Raw genomic sequence first — 18,526 nt, 5'->3', positions numbered from 1 at the left:
ATGGGCCTTACCTTGAGCCAGACTGGGGAAGAGGCACAGGATATGGGACTATGGAGGTCTCTTGTTGATGGCCTATAACATAAGGTTAATTTGTGACTCAGCCAGTGAAAATATCCTTAAACTGCTATTCAGTCTCCACAGATAAGCTTTAAGACTAGTCTTCGTCACTACCTCTGGCAACTCTTCTTCTTCTTCTGCGTTCGTGGGCTTCAACTCCCACATTCACTCGTATATACGCGAGTGGCCTTTAACGTGTATGACCGTTTTTACCCCGCCATGAAGGCAGCCATACTCCGTTTTCGGGGGTGTGCATGCTGGGTATGTTCTTGTTTCCATAACCCACCGAACGCTGACATGGATTACAGGATCTTTAACGTGCGTATTTGATCTTATGCTTGCGCATACACACGAAGGGGGTTCAGGCACTGGCAGGTCTGCACATATGTTGACCTGGGAGATCGTAAAAATCTCCACCCTTTACCCACCAGGTGCCGTCACCGTGATTCGAACCCGAGACCCTCAGATCGAAAGTCCAACGCTTTAACCATTCGGCTATGGCGCCCGTCTCTGGCAACTCAATTTGGCATGCTGACCTGGGAAAAATACCCACCTTTCATTGACCCATCAAGCTCTGCCGCTGTTTGCCCATTAACAAACATCAGCATTGGAGACTTCACAGTTCCCATGATCCTTACCTTCTGTCGTCTTTATTTTTTAAGTGAAATATTTGACACAGATAATGTTCCAAGTTTATCTCTGTAAAGAAATCAAGACAAAACACAGGGCTGGTAATGATGTCTTTTTTTAAATTTTTTTTAGTCATTTGTACTGACTTTCAGCTGTAGAATGGTACAAACCAAAGTATGTGTTTGTTTCACAGAGAGAGAAACAGTGTGTGTGTGTATGTGTGTGCGCATATGTGCGTGCGTGTGCGTGTGTGTGTGTGTGCACATGAGAGAGAGAGGCAGACATAGACAAATACGGAGTCTGAGAGAGAAACAGTGTGTGTGTGTATGTGTGTGACAAAGACAGAGACCAAGAGAGAAACAGTGTGTGTGTGTGTGTGACAGACAGAGATAAAGACAGAAACTGAGAGAGAAACAGTGTGTGTGTGTGTATGTGTGTGAGAGAGACAGAGACCGAGAGAGAAACAGTGTGTGTGTATGTGTGTGACAGAGACAGAGACCGAGAGAGAAACAGTGTGTGTGTGTGTATGTGTGTGACAGAGACAGAGACCAAGAGAGAAACAGTGTGTGTGTGTATGTGTGTGACAGACAGAAAGACAGAGACCGAGAGAGAAACAGTGTGTGTATGTGTGTGGCAGACAGAGACCGAGAGAGAAACAGTGTGTGTGTGTGTGTGTGTGTGTGACAGACAGAGACAGAGACCAAGAGAGAAACAGTGTGTGTGTGTGTGTATGTGTGTGTGACAGAGACCAAGAGAGAAACAGTCACTCAGCCAAGGAAGTCCATCACTCCACCATTCTTCCACATGGACTTCTTAAAATGTTCAAATGTGTGCAACAATTTATTGCAGAAAAACAAAAAACACAAACCCATGATGCTTCTGAATGTGTGCAACAATTTATTGCTGCAATGCAGAAAAAAAAACCATCATGCTATGTGACACCTCATGACACATATTTATACCAGTCAGCCTTGATAAACTTAAAAGTCACATATTGTTTATCTAACATTTATTCATTCAGTGAATGTAATTGTTATGCTTCATTTTAGACTTAAATAGGTACAGAGCACAATAAATGTCCTTTTTCATAAAAAAATTTTTTTTAAAAAGGGGTAACACATGCTTGTCACATCTAAAAGGGCTGGGTCTCTGTAGTTCTTTCTGCAATATCCTGTATATATTTGCATCCTCTCACTATTTTCCCAAAGTGCTTACAGAATTATAAACAAGAGGCAAACCTGCCTTGGCTAAAGTGTGATTTGAACTGTGTGAATCATGTGTGGAAAGATTATACTATTTTAAAGACAAATTTGGTGCTGACAAATCATTTCCAGAGAAAATGAATTTGTTAAAGTTCACACATGAGCCAACAAATCGGTAAAAAATATGCATCACCTTATCAGTAAAATTAACTTGACACAGCCAGAGCAAACTAACTACATCATACACATCTGATAGCGCCACTGACATGGTCAGTAAAAATCAAACGCACCACATTTTCATTTGATATGACCACAGTAAAGCATGTGTATAACAGTGATGAGCCCTTGTATGTTAACCAACATGTAACTGGACTGCTAACAAGGTAAACAAGTCAATGACCATTAAGCAATTTGCCAAGTACTGCTTATATGTACACCACTTGCTTCTAAACAGTTGTAGCATGACAAGAAAGGAGGCACCGTGGCTGAATTGGTTAGGTGTTGAACTTCTGATTCAGTGTTCACCAGTGGTCATGGTTTGAGGCCCTGTTTCAGTGATGTATCCATGGTGTTATTGTCCTTGGGAAAGCTGCTGAACTCTGATTTTCCTCACTCCATCCAGGTATGAATGGGTACCTGACTTTGACTGGGGAAGATTAAAAGCGGTGGAAAAAGGCAATTGGACACTGCCTTCCTATCTCATGCCCTTGACACAGTAGATATGATTTCATCTGTCCCAATTGCCATTAAGGGCTATGGAACCTTAAACCTTAATAATCAAATCTGTGCTGTCTCCTAGTGGGAGAAGACTGCACTGGACATGGTGAAGGAGCTTCCTGCCCGGCAGCCTTCACTCAGTCTGGAGATCAGGGTCTGTAGGAGATGACAGCAAAGCATGTACTGCACACACTGTGCACATCAATGCACACAATCGCTACTGTCAGACTTAGTATAATCATAACCATGTCTTGATATTTTGCCCCATTTCTTTCATCATATAATAAAAAGAAATGTTAAATCTCACTGTTGCCTTCTTATTTAACACACACACACACACACATCTCATGTATGAAAACAACAGTCATGTATCATTGTCAAAGCAGCATACTTAAAACTGAGATAAATATGACAGCAATATGCGTGAAAGCTTCAACTGCAACCTTGATCACTGCAGTCTCTGACAATACCAGGCAGGGGTGCCACGGGATGTTAGTTACTGTGTGCTCACTTTGCTATTTTGCATGGTTTTTGTCTGTACCTGTGAATTGTGGGGTGAGCGTTTTTCTTATATGGTGAGTCTGTTCTTCCCTGCATACATTTGACTTTGTGGTGACGGCAGAATGTTTTCACAATGACGGCCTGTTTCTTTAAACTAGGAGGTGCCATGGCAGAGTCACTTTGGCACTGGACTTCTGATGTTGTGCTCACCAGTGATCAGTGTTTGAGGCTTCATTTTGGCATAGTGTTGTGTTCTTGGGGAAAGCATTTTATTCCAATTATCGTCACTCCACCCAGATGTAAATGGGTACCTACTGGGGGTAACTTCAAATGGAGAAGGTTTAGATCGTGAAAGGAGGAGGTTGGACCCAACCTTACACTGAGACCTAGACATAGTGGATATGAATTCACTGCTCTGAGGACCATAAACAGCCATGGGACCTTTAACCCTTAATTTGAACTTCTTTAGGCTACACATATCGTACTGTTCTGATCAAATTCTGTCTTCAAAGTGGTTTCAGGGTTGGCAGATGGGTTAAATACCTTGCCACTACAACAGATCATATAACACAGATGGAGAGGAGCAAGTGACAGTAAGTTAGTTCTCATCAATGCACTTTTATCAGGTCATACCAGGAAGCTGGGGGTAGGAGCTGACTACAAGATGTGAAATAAAGTGGTAACGACACTGACCAGAGCCACTGTCCACAGACTACAAATAACTGAATCCAGTCCTCAGTAACACTCACCTTAGGTTTCTGGCCATCTCCTCTCAGGTAGCCCAGAGCCATGCTGTCTGTTGTGTGGCCCCAGCATACCTCCACTGCACACAGCAGCATAAACATGCACACTTCAACAGGTGTTTGTGACAATATAAGCATATCTAGCAAGAAAGATCTCCACCAAAGGAGTAGGAATGTTTGACTTTCACCGTAAGTCGTGGGCCTAATATTGCCAGCAGAAGACATTGACAACCCCTTTCCTAAACCTTTGTTTGTGAAACCAGGACACGAACAGCCGGTGAGACCTATTTTTGTCTTTTAAAGATAATTCAAAATCCATTTTTATAGATTAACTCTAGATTTCCTGCATTCTTCCAATTCTACATAGGGACTGTTTTTGCATAGTTTAATTTTTGCACAGTTTCTATTGTTTCTTTTAACTAGAAAGTTAATAAACATATTGCATTTCACTCTGTTTGAAACCCTAAGTGTCCTATATATATTTACAACGACAAAAAAGAAAAAGAAAAAAAAAAGGACCCACCTCAATCCCTGTCAGAACTAAAGCCATCACCTACCATCAGGGACACTGTGTTGTGTGTGTGTGATCCTCACTGCCACAGCTCCTGCCAGACGACTACACACTCCTGACAACAGTCTTGACTCTGGGGGGAAAAAAACAAGAAGTCAAAAACACAAAGGCTTACAGGATTCAAATTCAATTACAGTCGTTTCACATGCAAGACATAAAATAAGTCATGAAGCTTCTAGGGTGGATGTTATTCCAATGATTTAGATGGCACGTTATCAGGTATGAAAGAACAGTACAACAAAAATTAGCAATAACTGTAGTGACAAACTGTGTGAGTTTTTGTGTGCTTTGTGTCTGACTGACGTGTTGTTCTAAAGTGCAATAGGAGGTTTGAAAGCACTTTATTTATGTACTTTTATTATATCACTATCATTATACAATGGCAGCATATTTCAATAGGGATCTACTGACAATCAAACCACTGAGATGATTCAGCTGACTAAAACAGATACACGCATAGAAGAAAAACAATTGCACAGATTGGCACTGACACATGCTGCTGTTCGTAACTTTTTTCCCCCACACCATATTCCAGAACTGGGCAACCAGACAACCCAAACTGGGACAATTGCTGTGATTTTGTCTGGTGGTGTGTTGCTCTAATCACTCACATGGTTGATTATGTATGCAAACATACAGAGGCTGTCCATAGATTTGCATGTGTGCACACATTGGGCCCTACAAAGACCTGTTGACTTTGGTCAAGAGACACAAGCTCAAATGGTATGGCCATGTCATGAGATCATCAGGGCTTGCCAAGACATTCCTGCAGGGCACAGTGCAAGGAGGGAGAAGGAGAGGCAGACAGAGGAAGAGATGGGAGGACAACATCCCAGAATGGATGGGCCTGAGGTTGAGCGATACAATCAGGAGGTCAGAAAACCGAGAGGATTGGAGGATGCTGATTGCCAGATCACCTGTGGCGCCCCAACGGTCCACAAGGCTACGGGATAGGTGAAGGTGAAGGTGTGACACACTTGTACGCACACACACACACACTTCATAAAAAAACATAGTTCTATAGTTCTCTTCTTTCATATTGTAACTCTTTCAGTGCTAAACCTATTTCATGCTCAGTGACACCTATTTGCCAAGGATTTTTTGGTCAAAGAGGGTAATAATTAAAAAGAAAAATTCTAACATGAAACTACTGAAAGTATACATAACTTATATTCTTTTTTTTCATTAAGGAAAATGAACGCGGAAGTCAATTATGGCAATCTCACATAAATCTAATGATTCTGCGATTGGAAAATTTTTACAATGATGCAGACAGATATTTCCTTTCAGGGGTTAACTGCTATTATCAAGGAAACAGGATAAAGGAAACTGAAAATTAAAAATTTATTAATTGAAAATTAATTATCAGCAAATGTGTCAACAATATCTCTTTCAGAGACAATAAAGTATCTTGCATCCTTGTATTTGTAAACCTGGCTTGTCCTACCTAAGAAATGCTGGCTGAAGCATGTATGCAGTCCCTCTGTAGCATCCTCAGCATTCACGAGACAGTCAGCACAGGTCTTGGCCAATGACGTTCTCATCACATGCTCACCACATCCTTGCCAGAAAAGAAAGTGTAGGTATGAATTAATCAGCAGTGTACCAAACACAAGGAATGTTGATACACACATGATGATAATCACCAACACACTACAAACATAACAGTCAATACACACAGGAAATATCATCCAAACCATGCAAGGAAATGAGAAAGAGTTATTTCAATTGGAAAATAATACATGGTACGCACCAAACCCTCATCCACAACCTGAAGTGAAATCGGCACCACATTCTTTTTCCTGTAAAACTAATGTTTGCAATATTTACTGGAAAAGGCTAAATAAAATTTTCACGATATCTACTGGAAAGAGCCATTCGCAGTATCTACTGGAAAGAGCCAGTCAGTAAATTTATCTTCCACCACGTAAACTAAAATCAGCACCTGTGGAGGCACTGTGGCAGAACTGATTAGACGTTAAGACTTCTGACCCAGTGTTCACCCATGATCTGGGTTCAAGACCCTGTGTCTGCATGGTGCTTCGTCCTTGGGAAAGGCACTTTACTCTGATTTTACTCACTCCACCCAGATGTGAATGGGTACCTAACTTCCGTGGAGGAAGATTAAAATGGCGTAAGTAAAGGACTGGCCCCTGCTTTCCTTTGCCAAACCGTAGACACCGTGGATATGAATTCATTGCCCCAGTGGCCATAAAAAGACTAGGGGACCATAAACCTTTAATCTAACTAGAATGTGAAGAGGACACAATCATAACTGTTACCTGATGTAACAACAGCAACTCCAGGTACACCCTTCCCAGCATTCTGTGCCCAGCATCCTGCCCCGTACATGGCTGCCTGAGTCACAGAACACACCACTACTATGTTCATTACAGCAATATTGGTCATGAAAATATTTACACTGCACATCCTTCTGCAAAAACTGCAACAGTGGGTTAAAAATGGCTGCAGACATAAAAACCCACTTGCAGCTGTAGCCCAAGAACAGAATGGAATGACTACCACGCTACCGCATAATCTCTGTGGAAGTCTGGAACAGTCTCCCATAGCAGGTTGTCACAATACCTTCACTGGATGCCATCAAAAGGAAACTGCACACATTGTTAAACTGTTACGACCACCACAACCCTTCCCAAAATGCCCTCCCCCCCCTCCCCCACCCCCCAATCCAAAACCCATCCTTCTGATGTCCTGGGAGCTGGGCATTGTCATTTTTTTAATTTGTGGTGGGCCTAATTCTGTAACAGGCAGGACTGGATGTTACCTTACTCCACTGTAATACTCCTAGTAATGACCAACACACCTCCCATCCCTATCCCCATCTTTTAATGTATTTTATTATCATAATCACAATTATCATCATCATCGTGATTATTGATTATTATCATTATTAATGTTTTATTTGCACAGGACAAGCTGTTGGCTATGCCTACGCATACCCACAGTGCAGCAGATTCTTCAACTACAAAGTAGGCTGCCTATCAACAGGAACAACCAGCATACTCACTGGTCCCAATCTGCCTGGCGTTTTCAGCCAGATGCCTCCACTGGAGACAGCAGCACTGACGTTTCCTTCCCAGTCCACACACACAGCCCCAACCGTGTCCTGCGCTGGATTCTCATGCAGATCATCCACCATGCCATCTCTCCCACCTTTCTGTTCGCCCACAGCATCACACTCTCTGTGGTCTTTGTCCAAATCCAAACCACCATCATCGCTGCTGAGTGTCACCTCTGAGGTTTTGGAATCGGTCCTTAGTGAACTGATGGTTCTGTCTCTGTGTGAGCATGTCTCACCTGGCGTGCTGGTGAGACTGGTGCTGAAATTCAGCAGGTCTGGTGATGATCCATGTGTACACTGGGACTCGCTTGTTGCAAATGCTCCGTTATCCTGAAATTCAGAGACAACAAATAACTATCAAGAATACTGATTGGTTTTACATTTCTGATGTTATGTCTTTAATATGACATACAGCAACATAGGCTAAACATTCTTTAAGTGATCAAAATGCCCAGTCAACAAAGGATGACATAAAAAGCACTATCAAACTGATAATTATCTGGTACACATTCACACACTGATACATTGCATCAGTTGATAAAGTGTACTCACAAAGATTCTTCAGTCACCCATTCATAGATTACATTTTAATCATATCTAGATCAAAATACATTCCAAATGAAAACTGCATATATACAAACACTTTCAAACAGTAATGCTAATGTCTGAAATCACAAATTAAGTTCTTTTTAAAATCCAGCACACTCTTCAGCAAACCCACAAACATGTAACACAACAACCCAGCTGGGGCGTATTTTGCTGTGTGAATTTCAGTTCATTTTGCCACGTTTCTTCTATAAATATGCAGACCTTAAACAGGTCTAAGTTCTGTAATTTCTGCATTTTATGCCAGTTTTGTAAATTTTGTAGATTCTTTTTGGTTATGCGGGTAGTTCTTTGCCTCCCTCTGTTTCTCTTTCATTCTGCCTCCCCATATGAGTTAACACGTGCATGTGTAGGGTTTTAAGGGTATTTTTTCTTTTAAAGCTTTACTTGACTTAAAGTGGTCAGTGTTTTATTCAAGCTGTAACTTGGCGTGACACTGTTGTACACAAGAATGTGTGTGTGTGAGGAGGGATAAGGGTGGGAGCTTGAGGACATAGCAAAGTCTGAAGTCCAATTTGGGTCACATGTTCTTCCTTGGGCACACCCAAAGCATGAGCTGTTTCTGTTCCACTCAATGCAAAATGTAAAAACAAATTTGAAAACTCTGTCGGGTGTGACCAGCTCACTTAATTCTTTTTCATAAACTACAATTCTCTCACAGAGATTAACAACGTATATATAAATACAGAATATATATCAACAGTACATATGAATGAAACAACAACAGCAAAACAATACTTTGTGGAGATTAAAAGAAATATGAAAAAAATACTTCCATATTGTAGAGGTTTAGAAATAAAAAACCAATATACAAAAACATGTTCATATACATTGTGGAGATTATGAAAAACAAAGCAATCATCTTGTCATTGTAACCATTTGTGAAAACTTACATCTGTACAGCGAGCTTTCTTTGCGGTACTGAGTCTTTCTGCTCTTTCTAGTTTTCTCATGTATTTTTTGTACATGCGATTTGAATTGCCTGAAAAGAATAAAACAAAAAAACAACAACACATTAATCCTATCAACTAAACAATAAACAGTAAGCTCTAAAATGACTATACACTGACATATCTAAAAGACTGAAACATAGAAAAGAAAATTCCCACAAAGACATTATTTTCAACAAACCTCAGTCTATATTTCAGGTTATTCTGGTAATGAGAATATTTCACCAAACTAATGATGTCATAATGACAGATAACCATTTTTTTTGTTCAATCCGAACTTATTGTGAGACTCTTCAGTCTTAAAAAATATTGTCTATTGAATTTTTCTTACGGGTTGGAAAAGGACTAGCAAGTGCAAACAAAGAAACAAGTAAGTTATGGGCTGGGCTGATTATTCAGACAATCAACACAGTATATATGATTCACATGTTTCCTGTTTGACCATTACGTCTGGTAACCAGTATGAAAATCATATTTACTGACATTCAAAACACTTTAATTTCCAAAACTTAATCAAACAGAAAAATGAACAGTGTACAAAAAAATTTAAAAAAAAGGAAAACAAGGGTGAAATAATCCTTTATACATGAACTAACAATCTTTCATATGTTTTATTCACATGCATTCATTAACATTGATTTAGCACAACAGTGGATATCTGAAGTAACTCAGCAAAAGTTAACACAAGCATCAAACACTGCCCATGGCACTGTATAAAATTCTTAACAAGAAGCGGTATTTCTAATTGTCTTTAATGGTTTTAAGTCCCGACCATTTGGTCTAAGTTCATTTGGTCTAAGTTTACTTCTCACAATTACTCTCATTAACTGTCACAAATCTACTGATTTCTACGATTGAATAAATCTTTGGTTATATCTGTATCCTGCTTAGCAATTCATTATTAATCTTTAAGAATGTAACTGATTTTTTTACTTCTTTCTTGAGAAAATTAACTTGTGCCCTCTTGCCTCTCAAGTATGCTGTTATGGAATAGCATGGTTTAAAATCAAACACTGTGAAAGTTGTGCTTGTTTGCTCTAGAAATGATATACTTTTTTTTTTTTAATATAAAGTACTTAAAGGGGAAAAAAACCCCACCTGTAATCAGTTTTTGGTGATCTTCACAGGAGAAACCTTGTTGCTTTGCCCAGTCTGTGGCTCCTGTGCCCACTAAGACACTGAAATAAAAAGACAAAACAAAAAAAAAACAAAAAAAAAAGGGGGGGGGGGGGGGAAGCAAAAAAAAAAAAAAAAAAGCACCCATAATGGATTAAAACATGTCCAGAACACGTTGTAGGGAAAGTGAGGGATCAATGCATCCACTTTTACTGAGTAAGTCTCTGTGTGCATTTTCGAATGTGTGCGTGTATGTGTGTGTGTGTGCGTGTGCGTGAGCGCAAGCACAAGCATGCTTGTCTGCTTTCGTGACAGTTAGTGCTTTTGTGTGTGCGTGTGGGCACGTGCATGCCTGACTACTGATCCAGCAAAGTCTAAACATTTAAGGTCAGAGCCACTACAAACTGCTTTTGCTGCCTGGGACATGCCTCAATGCAAGTCTGTCTCCACATCAAACAATCCAACACCTCTACAAGAGGCTCCACAACAAACACAACACTTGACCACTGACCTGGGAGGGACTCTGCCCAGAGACAGGGAGCAGTTCTGCTGGAACTGCAGGAGGCGGCAGGCCACCTGGACAGGGTTCACCACGCCGGACACACAACCCATGGCGCCAAACATGCAGCTGCAGCCTTCCATCACACTGGCGTCACACTCCACACAGCCAGTTATCGTCAGGTTTGAACCTCGACCTGCGTTGCTCAGGTCCGAGTCCTGTTTTGCCATTAAATATACACACACTTACTTTTTGGGTGGTTTTTTTGTTTTTTTTGAGGGGGGGGGGGGGGGGCAAGAGTGGACAGAAAAGTGTCCAAGCAAAAGAAGGAAAACTGGCACTCTATTTCTTTTCTTCAGTATCAGGCATCACACAATGGAAAATATCCCTATCAATATCTTGTGCCGATCTTATAAAATCATGGAAGTCTACACTTGTTCCCTGTTATTTCTTACTGGCAAAATGTATGTTAAGCATGTATGTCTTTCACTATGTTAACATGTGCAGCAAATCACAAAACTGTGTGAGTTGTACCTCTGTGTGTCTGTGTGCATGTGTATGTATTTATATAATAATAATAATAATAATGAATATTTGGACACCCTATCTCCAGAGAGCCCAGAGCGTTTACAAATACAATTACACATACATACATTGATGCAGATACACTTTATAACATTCATTTGCCTATACGCATCACAAAATAAACAGGTCACAGACACACACACCCACATACACACACACACACCAGGCATTCATACCGATACAGCCCCATTCCTCTCTTCACCCACCAACAATCCCAGACAGACACACAGGGCGGGAAAACTAATCATAACAACTGTGGATGTATGTGCTTACATGCATGTGTCATTGTGTGTGTGCATACATATGTGTACACGCATGTGTATGCATGTGTACGTGCATGCACCTCCTTATGTGTATGCATGTGTCATTGTGTGTGTGTGTGTGTGTGTGTGTGTGTGTGTGTGTGTGTGTGTGCTCAGCATAATGGGCAGCCAACACTCCAATCCTAATTTTGATGATACAAGATGAAATACAGATGATGATGATACAACTACTACAGAATTATACATATTCATATGCAGATATTATTCTTGCCTTTGTCTATGTTTACCTCTAAAACAGAAACAGCTGCAGTCACCGCTTCTGGGGCAGGTTTCTTCTTTTTCAGTAGACACATTGCCTGTAGAGTGTATACAAAAAAATCCAAATGAAGAACAGTTCACCATAAAAGTACAAAGGAAACCATAAAAAATCTTCCATGAAAAACTAAGTACTTGGCATATACCGTATATAATTTTTTTAATAGAAAATTACAAAAACATATAGTGAAAGAAAAAAGATAAAAAAATTAAAGGGAGAAAAATGTAAAAGAGATGTCTTAATCTCTTTCAACCTAACATTTTTCCCTATCCAAGCACACATTGTTACTTCCCAAAATATAAGTTTTAGATAATATCAATCTAAAGATATTAACCCGGAGAGCGCGATGAGCCACGATCGTGGCTTTCCCGGTCAAGTGCGATGGGCCACGATCGTGGCTCTGTTTACCTAAGGTCCGACATCGTACGGCTATGCTCGGCAGCCTTCGTAAACTGCCTCGTTCTGGTGTTACTGCCTCCCTGCTTGTGTTTGCACAAACTTTGACCGAGTTTATAAGTCCAGATCTTCGTATTTTTTGTAAACAATGAGTGACACTGAAGTTGACAAAGCTCAGGAAATGAGTGACCTTGTCACTAGTGATGATTCATTTGCTGACAGGGATTCTGGTGAAAACGGCTTTGTTATTTTGACACTTGGGCATGCTGGCTTGCTTGTTATTCATTCAGTTTTGTGTCTCCAGCCACAAAAACTGGGGGGTGGGTGCTGGGGGTGGGGAGGGGTGGTAAAGTGGGTTAGGCATGGGTCTATTGTGATTTCTTGACCAAATCAAGCTAGAAAACTGGAAATTATTTTGATTTAAAGCATTCTTGCTGCTTTTGAAAGCAACATGAGCTAAAAGAAAACATTTATTTCTGTTTTTGCCTGTGATTGCATAAAGTATTGTAGATGTGCGCGTGCGTGGCGTCGGTGGGTGTGTCTCAAACAAATAATACAGTGCTTATAATTCCATTGTTTCAGTTATATTCATTTCATAATTCTGCAGCCAGAACATTTTCTGCACAGTTTAATGCCAATTTTGAGATTTTGACTCTATAAAGGATGTGAAAATACCTATAAACATTGTGGTTGACGTTTTTGGAAAACAAGTTTGCAAAATTTGTTGTTTATATCCTGTGGAATATCTCCAACTACTTACAAGGTACAGCCTTTTTCTTACTTTTATCTGATTCTTCATTCACTCTACTTTCCAAAAATGTATAGGTTTACCTATTTATTCTTACTGATAAGCATACAAATGCCCCAAATCAGAGCACAGGTAGCGGAGGCAAACTATCCCTTTGTTTTAAGCATGATTTCTGTAAGTATGTTTTATTATATCCAGCACTTTGAGGGTTAAGATATCCATTGTCAACATAATAGCTTATAAAGCCCATCTTTGCTAATGGTAAACTCATAATTCAATGTAAATCATTCATCATGAAAGCATCAAAGGTTAAATACTTACGTCTGTCAAATTTTCTAGTTTACCTAAACCGAACTGTAATTACTAGAAAACTAAGCCATACCTGCAAGCATGCTTTTTTACATAGGTCCTTGTACTCAGCAGATTTTTCCTCAGAATGAAATCCTGCACCTGGAAATGTCACACGACAGCAAGATTATGAGATAAGTCTCTTAATTTTCATTTACTGAGTTAGTCATCTTAAAATCTGCATGTTTATTGCCATTGTAACTGATAAATACACTTAGGGAAAAAAATAATAGGACACTTTTTTTTTTTTACAAACCTGCTGATGCACATATTGTACACATGATAAACTTGTGTCACAGGACTGGAAAAAAAACCCCAACAACCCCGCATCCTATAAAAAAAAACACAGAGTTTGATATTTTCATTTGACTGGACAATATTACTGATGTAAATTTGTAAATGCAGTCTGAAAAGCAGCACATAAGAATATGGTTTTGTTTAAATTTTGTGGACTATTCCCATAAGTAAAAGTAGTTAAAAATAATGATCATAAAACAGCATCAGGAAGGTTTTAGACTTTTTTTTTTTATTTGCTGCCCTGTCATCTGCACCGTTTCAGTGGCATTACTCCCACGCCGCTCATTTAGATTCCCCCATACACGGCCACACCCGGGTTTGTCCGTCGTAGTTCCAGCGTTGGCAGTCCACAGGGAACCATCGATGTTAGGTCGCCAGGAGGCCACACACCAGAGGAGAACCTGCACTGCTGCTGAGTCACTTCGGTGGTGTTCAGTGGTGCCTGTTCTGTTTTAACGTACTTAGGACACCACCTACTAAGCCCCCTACTAACGACAATAATGGCTTAGTCGCGGAGCCAGACTGAGTGGGCATCCCTCCCAGAGTGGAGACCGCCACCACGTCCCTCAAACAACAGCCCTCCATGAATCTGCCGACACTGACGACATTGACAGGACTCACCCCAAGCACTGAAGTGGAGGGGCATCGAAACTGAGGTCACCATGAGAGCAGGGCATGAAAGGCCACAGACTGTGAGACTATTTTGTTTCTATTGATGACGATGAAGGAGGAGGAGGATGACGATAATGATGACGATGTTGCTATGGAGGTCCATTTTGGTTTGGGACTGCATGACAAGGCTGTACTCTACGCTTCCTGTCATAATGATATCCCGGTGTTAACCAGGCCCGAGAGATACAGACACTTGCAGTGTTGGTCAGGTAATTTGAAGTGGATGACACTCAACTGTGTGGTCCCAGTCTCCCCATTTAAGCCCACAGCACACTCAACTCTGGGTAGGAGCCGGCCACGGGCCGAAAAACCCACCTCCGCTTGGATTCAAACCTGCGTCCTTCTAGCCGTCAGTCCGCGACACTAACCACTTCGCCACGGCGGCTGGTGTTTTAGACATTTTATTCTACAGAAAGTTTAGTATACAAATGTTTGTCTGAAACAAAGTGATTCTTCCAATACATAATCCAGGCCTTGGTATGTTTTTGGTTATTTGATCAGGGTTATTTCAGTTGCTGAGAAACCTAACACTGCCAATTGAAATATCAACTGATGAGTGAGTGTCAGCAGGCTGTGTGCAGATCTCTAAAAAAAACACCCCCCAAAACAACCCAAAACAAAACCAAAAAAATTACACAAGTACTCTTTGTTTTTTTCCTTCTGTAAAATAGGAATAAATCAATCATTAATTCTATTCTTTGCACTTTTTTTGACAAGCATGAGTCATGGATTTTTTTTTTTTAATCAGAGTTTGAACACGATGAAGCTCTTCCCCTTGCTGAGCTGAAAAAATGACCATATACAAGCAAAAAAGGTATACCATCTCACCTGCATGAACAGCTACAAAGAGTGTCTTGCTGAAGTCATTTTCATGTGATGAATCAGCCATGCTGCTCCCTCCAACAGCAGTTGATGATGCAATGGAAGCTACAACAGAAAACAATGTTAAAAACTGATTACAAACCTTTCTAATATCTTAATACATAATACTTATACCTGAAGTTGTCAAATATAGATTAAACCATTGTTAGCAGAATGTAGCATCTGAACCTGGCCTGTCAACATCCAGTACAAAAATTTGACTTTAAACATGTTTGTAACCCCTTGTTTTGGCCTGTGCTTCCAATTTCTCAGGTGGTTTTTGGTTGTGAAAAGGTAATAATAAACAAAGAATTCTAGCATGCAAACTGAAAGGAAAATGAACAGACAATCAAATGAATCATTCGCTGGTAGCTTACTTAACACACTGGTTTGCAATGAATGAACCACAAATGTGAGGACCTATTTCACATACTTTCTGAATAAATACATATAGAATGTAAGTAACAGCAGCTGAAATGAACCTAGAAAATATATGAAAACTAAAAACTAAATGTGTTGCAGTCCAATATACACACAATATATGCACAAAAAGTCATAAATTATAATCCAAAATTCTCAAATTCTACACATTTTCAACACATCATTCAACCACAGTTCCTAAACAACTGCAGTAGAAATGTAGTCAGCAAAGTGTTTCTTTCAGTTTATTTCAAGAGAAATGAAACACAAATAGAAACACACACACAGACACACATGCACAAACACACACAAACATGTCTTTCACATGTGTTGTCTGTGGGGGAGTTTAGTTCTGTTCAGCTACTCAAGGAGACGTCACTGCATTTGGACAAAATTAATCCATATACCCTACACCACATCTGCTAAGCAGATGCCTGACCAGCATGTAACCCAACACTCTTACTGTCTTAGTCAGGCCTTGAGGAGAAAAAACACACAACATAAACAAATAAATGGATACATAATCAAATCAACAGATAAAAAAATAAACAAACAGATAACATGAAAAAGGTAAGCAGATTGATAATGAAATAAAAATTTATAGTACGAAAAGAAAAAAAATGAAATAAATAATCAAGTAAAATAAACAGACAACATAAAACAAAATGATAATAAATAGATAACAAATAAGCAAATATCTGCAAAAATCAACATACAGACATGCACACACACGCACACATGTACACACACACTAATGCACAACACATATGCAGCAAACACGCAGTTTCACAGATAACAAAGCACAAACAAAAGTGCAAAGACCCAACACAACACATAACAGCACATGAGCCCCAACACACTTACACACACACAAATACCATCTCCCACATTACTCTGCACCCCTCTCCCCCTACATGCACATTCCTACGCATTGCAGCTTTCACACACACACACACACACACACACATATATATATATATATATATATATACACACACACACATGCAATGATGCATATTCCAATATTCCATAGCTCCCACAATACAGATAAGCATACCCCTCCCCACCCTCCTTACCCCGCTCCCCCTCATTATCTACACACACACACACAGACACACTCACACAAACTGTAGTCCCCACAACGCACCCCCCCTCCCCCCAAGCCCCCACACACTCACACACAGATGCAAGTACACAAATGTATGTGTTTGCATGCACACAGAGCTCTCCTGACACATGCGTACACTTATGAACTTATGCGCATACACTCACACACACACACACACACATGCTGCCACTGATTTGCTGCATGAGGGGTGGGAAAAGATCTCTGATGCCAGGAACCTGGCATTTAGCGGGTTGCTCAGTCAACTGTTCTGAAGAAATTTGCACAACGTTGGTTGGAAATGATGTCAATATTCGTTTGATTTGCAACGGATCGTGCTCTACCTTTCATGCTAAAATTACAGCCGCTCCCTCCCTCTACATTCCTTTCTGTGAGGGGATCGGTGGTGTGAAGGCCTTGTACCTGTTGTTTTTGTTTGTTGTTTTTGGGTGGGTTTTTTTGTTGTTGTTGTTGTTGGGGGTTTTTTTGTTTGTTTTTTTAAGGGGGCGGGGGGGGGGGGGGGGGGTATTCTTTGATTTTTCTGTGGATTTCCGATTTTCCTAGATGTAGACCATTGTTGTTGCGTTACCAGCAAGCCTGTCAGCTCGCTCGTTTCCCTTAACACTTGCATGTTCCGGGCAGTATGACCATGTAAGTTTTTGAATCTGAAAGTTGCGCATTGTCTCATGCCACTCTGGGCTTCCCATTCCACTTTCAATTGTCTGTATGAGGTTCATTGAGTCCGTCAGAATCATGGCATGGTGGTTTCCAGGCGCATGATCCACTGGAGAGCATGTGTCACAGCTTCAACTTCCATCGTAAGGGGAAAAGTGTAATATTTCAGCTAATCAAACCATGACAAACTGGGCCAGTTGTTGTATCGCTCGCAGAGCTATCAGTTTTAAGATAATAAATATCACATTCCTTTCTTCCCCTCATCCTACTCACCAAAGGAGTGTACAAACTATCCTCTCCAAAATCTGACGACCATAAGCAGGGGAGATCACGCTGTTGACAAAAATGTTTAGAACGATAAAAAGTTACATTTAAATGTCAACTAGATTTTAAAGAACGTCTTATTGTAAAACAAATATAACATTTTTTTTGTGACAGACACAATGTGGGGAGAGACATGACTTACATCAAATTTGATCGAACATTACCTTTGCCAGTGTGTTAAACGTCACAGATGCCTCTTATACCAATATAAAAAAAGTTTTATTACTTACGTTTGTTCACATTCTGGTTAATTCACTGATAACTTTCCCGTATATTTGAAGCGTCTTAATATAGTTTAACTTTATTAGAATGGTCTCTCATCATGTATATGCAGTAACTTTTTTTTAATGATTATACTTTCGTTTTCAATTGTGAACATGGCTGATGCAACGCATGGTGTCCTCTGATCGGCCGTTATTTCTGCAGCCAGAGAGGCTGTGATATTTTTATATTTCTGCACATTATTGCATCAGATAAGCGAGGTAACGTAGTTGTGCCCCTGACGTGTATATAGATGTTTTAGCTTATTTCATATATACGGGAAAGGGACGCGGGTTGTGATGTGTGGTTGCTGCAATGAAGGTCAAGATTTATCTAATCTTGACACACCAGTATTACAATGACAGCTACGTTAACATTACCATGGTGTTCAGTAAGCGGTCAGTGGAGTACGATTCTAGGGCAAAAGCTCACCTACGAAAATCCTCCAGGCTGCAAAAAAGAAAAAAAAAACGTATGTGTACTGTGCGCGCGCGCGTGTGTGTGTGTGTGTGCGTGTGTGTGCGTTAGTTTGTGGTTTCGTGAATTTGTGTGCACCTATATATGTGTGTCTGTTTTTACGC

At 40.2% G+C, this 18,526-nt stretch overlaps 1 protein-coding gene across 1 annotated transcript; it reads right to left on the bottom strand.

Moving 5' to 3' along the window:
* Positions 1 to 1,531: 1,531 nt before the first annotated feature.
* LOC143281742 (threonine aspartase 1-like) lies at positions 1,532 to 17,687 on the bottom strand. The gene is made up of 13 exons (XM_076587016.1): positions 17,634 to 17,687; positions 15,128 to 15,226; positions 13,365 to 13,432; positions 11,810 to 11,878; positions 10,687 to 10,892; positions 10,158 to 10,237; positions 9,003 to 9,091; positions 7,450 to 7,833; positions 6,704 to 6,779; positions 5,869 to 5,982; positions 4,408 to 4,494; positions 3,857 to 3,930; positions 1,532 to 2,762 (listed from the first exon to the last, which is right to left on the bottom strand). Exons 2-13 carry the CDS (start codon positions 15,186 to 15,188, stop codon positions 2,685 to 2,687), a joined length of 1,386 nt encoding a protein of 461 aa, XP_076443131.1. The 5' UTR covers positions 15,189 to 15,226; positions 17,634 to 17,687; the 3' UTR covers positions 1,532 to 2,684.
* Positions 17,688 to 18,526: the final 839 nt, after the last annotated feature.

The sequence above is a fragment of the Babylonia areolata genome, chromosome 4, assembly GCF_041734735.1.
Source record: "Babylonia areolata isolate BAREFJ2019XMU chromosome 4, ASM4173473v1, whole genome shotgun sequence".
In the NCBI taxonomy this organism is placed as follows: Eukaryota; Metazoa; Mollusca; class Gastropoda; order Neogastropoda; family Buccinidae; genus Babylonia; species Babylonia areolata.
The sequence above is the reverse complement of the archived record's forward strand: the minus strand, read 5'-3'. Positions and strand labels throughout refer to the sequence as shown.

What these genes read in the sequence shown, in the direction of transcription:
- LOC143281742 (XM_076587016.1), bottom strand. Translation starts at nt 15,188, where the DNA reads ATGGCTGATTCATCACATGAAAATGACTTCAGCAAGACACTCTTTGTA. An exon ending in TCACCAAAAACTGATTACAG is followed by an intron (nt 9,092 to 10,157) that starts GTGGGGTTTTTT and finishes TATTCTTTTCAG; the next exon opens with GCAATTCAAATCGCATGTAC. An exon ending in CTTCAGCCAGCATTTCTTAG is followed by an intron (nt 4,495 to 5,868) that starts GTAGGACAAGCC and finishes TTTTCCCCCCAG; the next exon opens with AGTCAAGACTGTTGTCAGGA.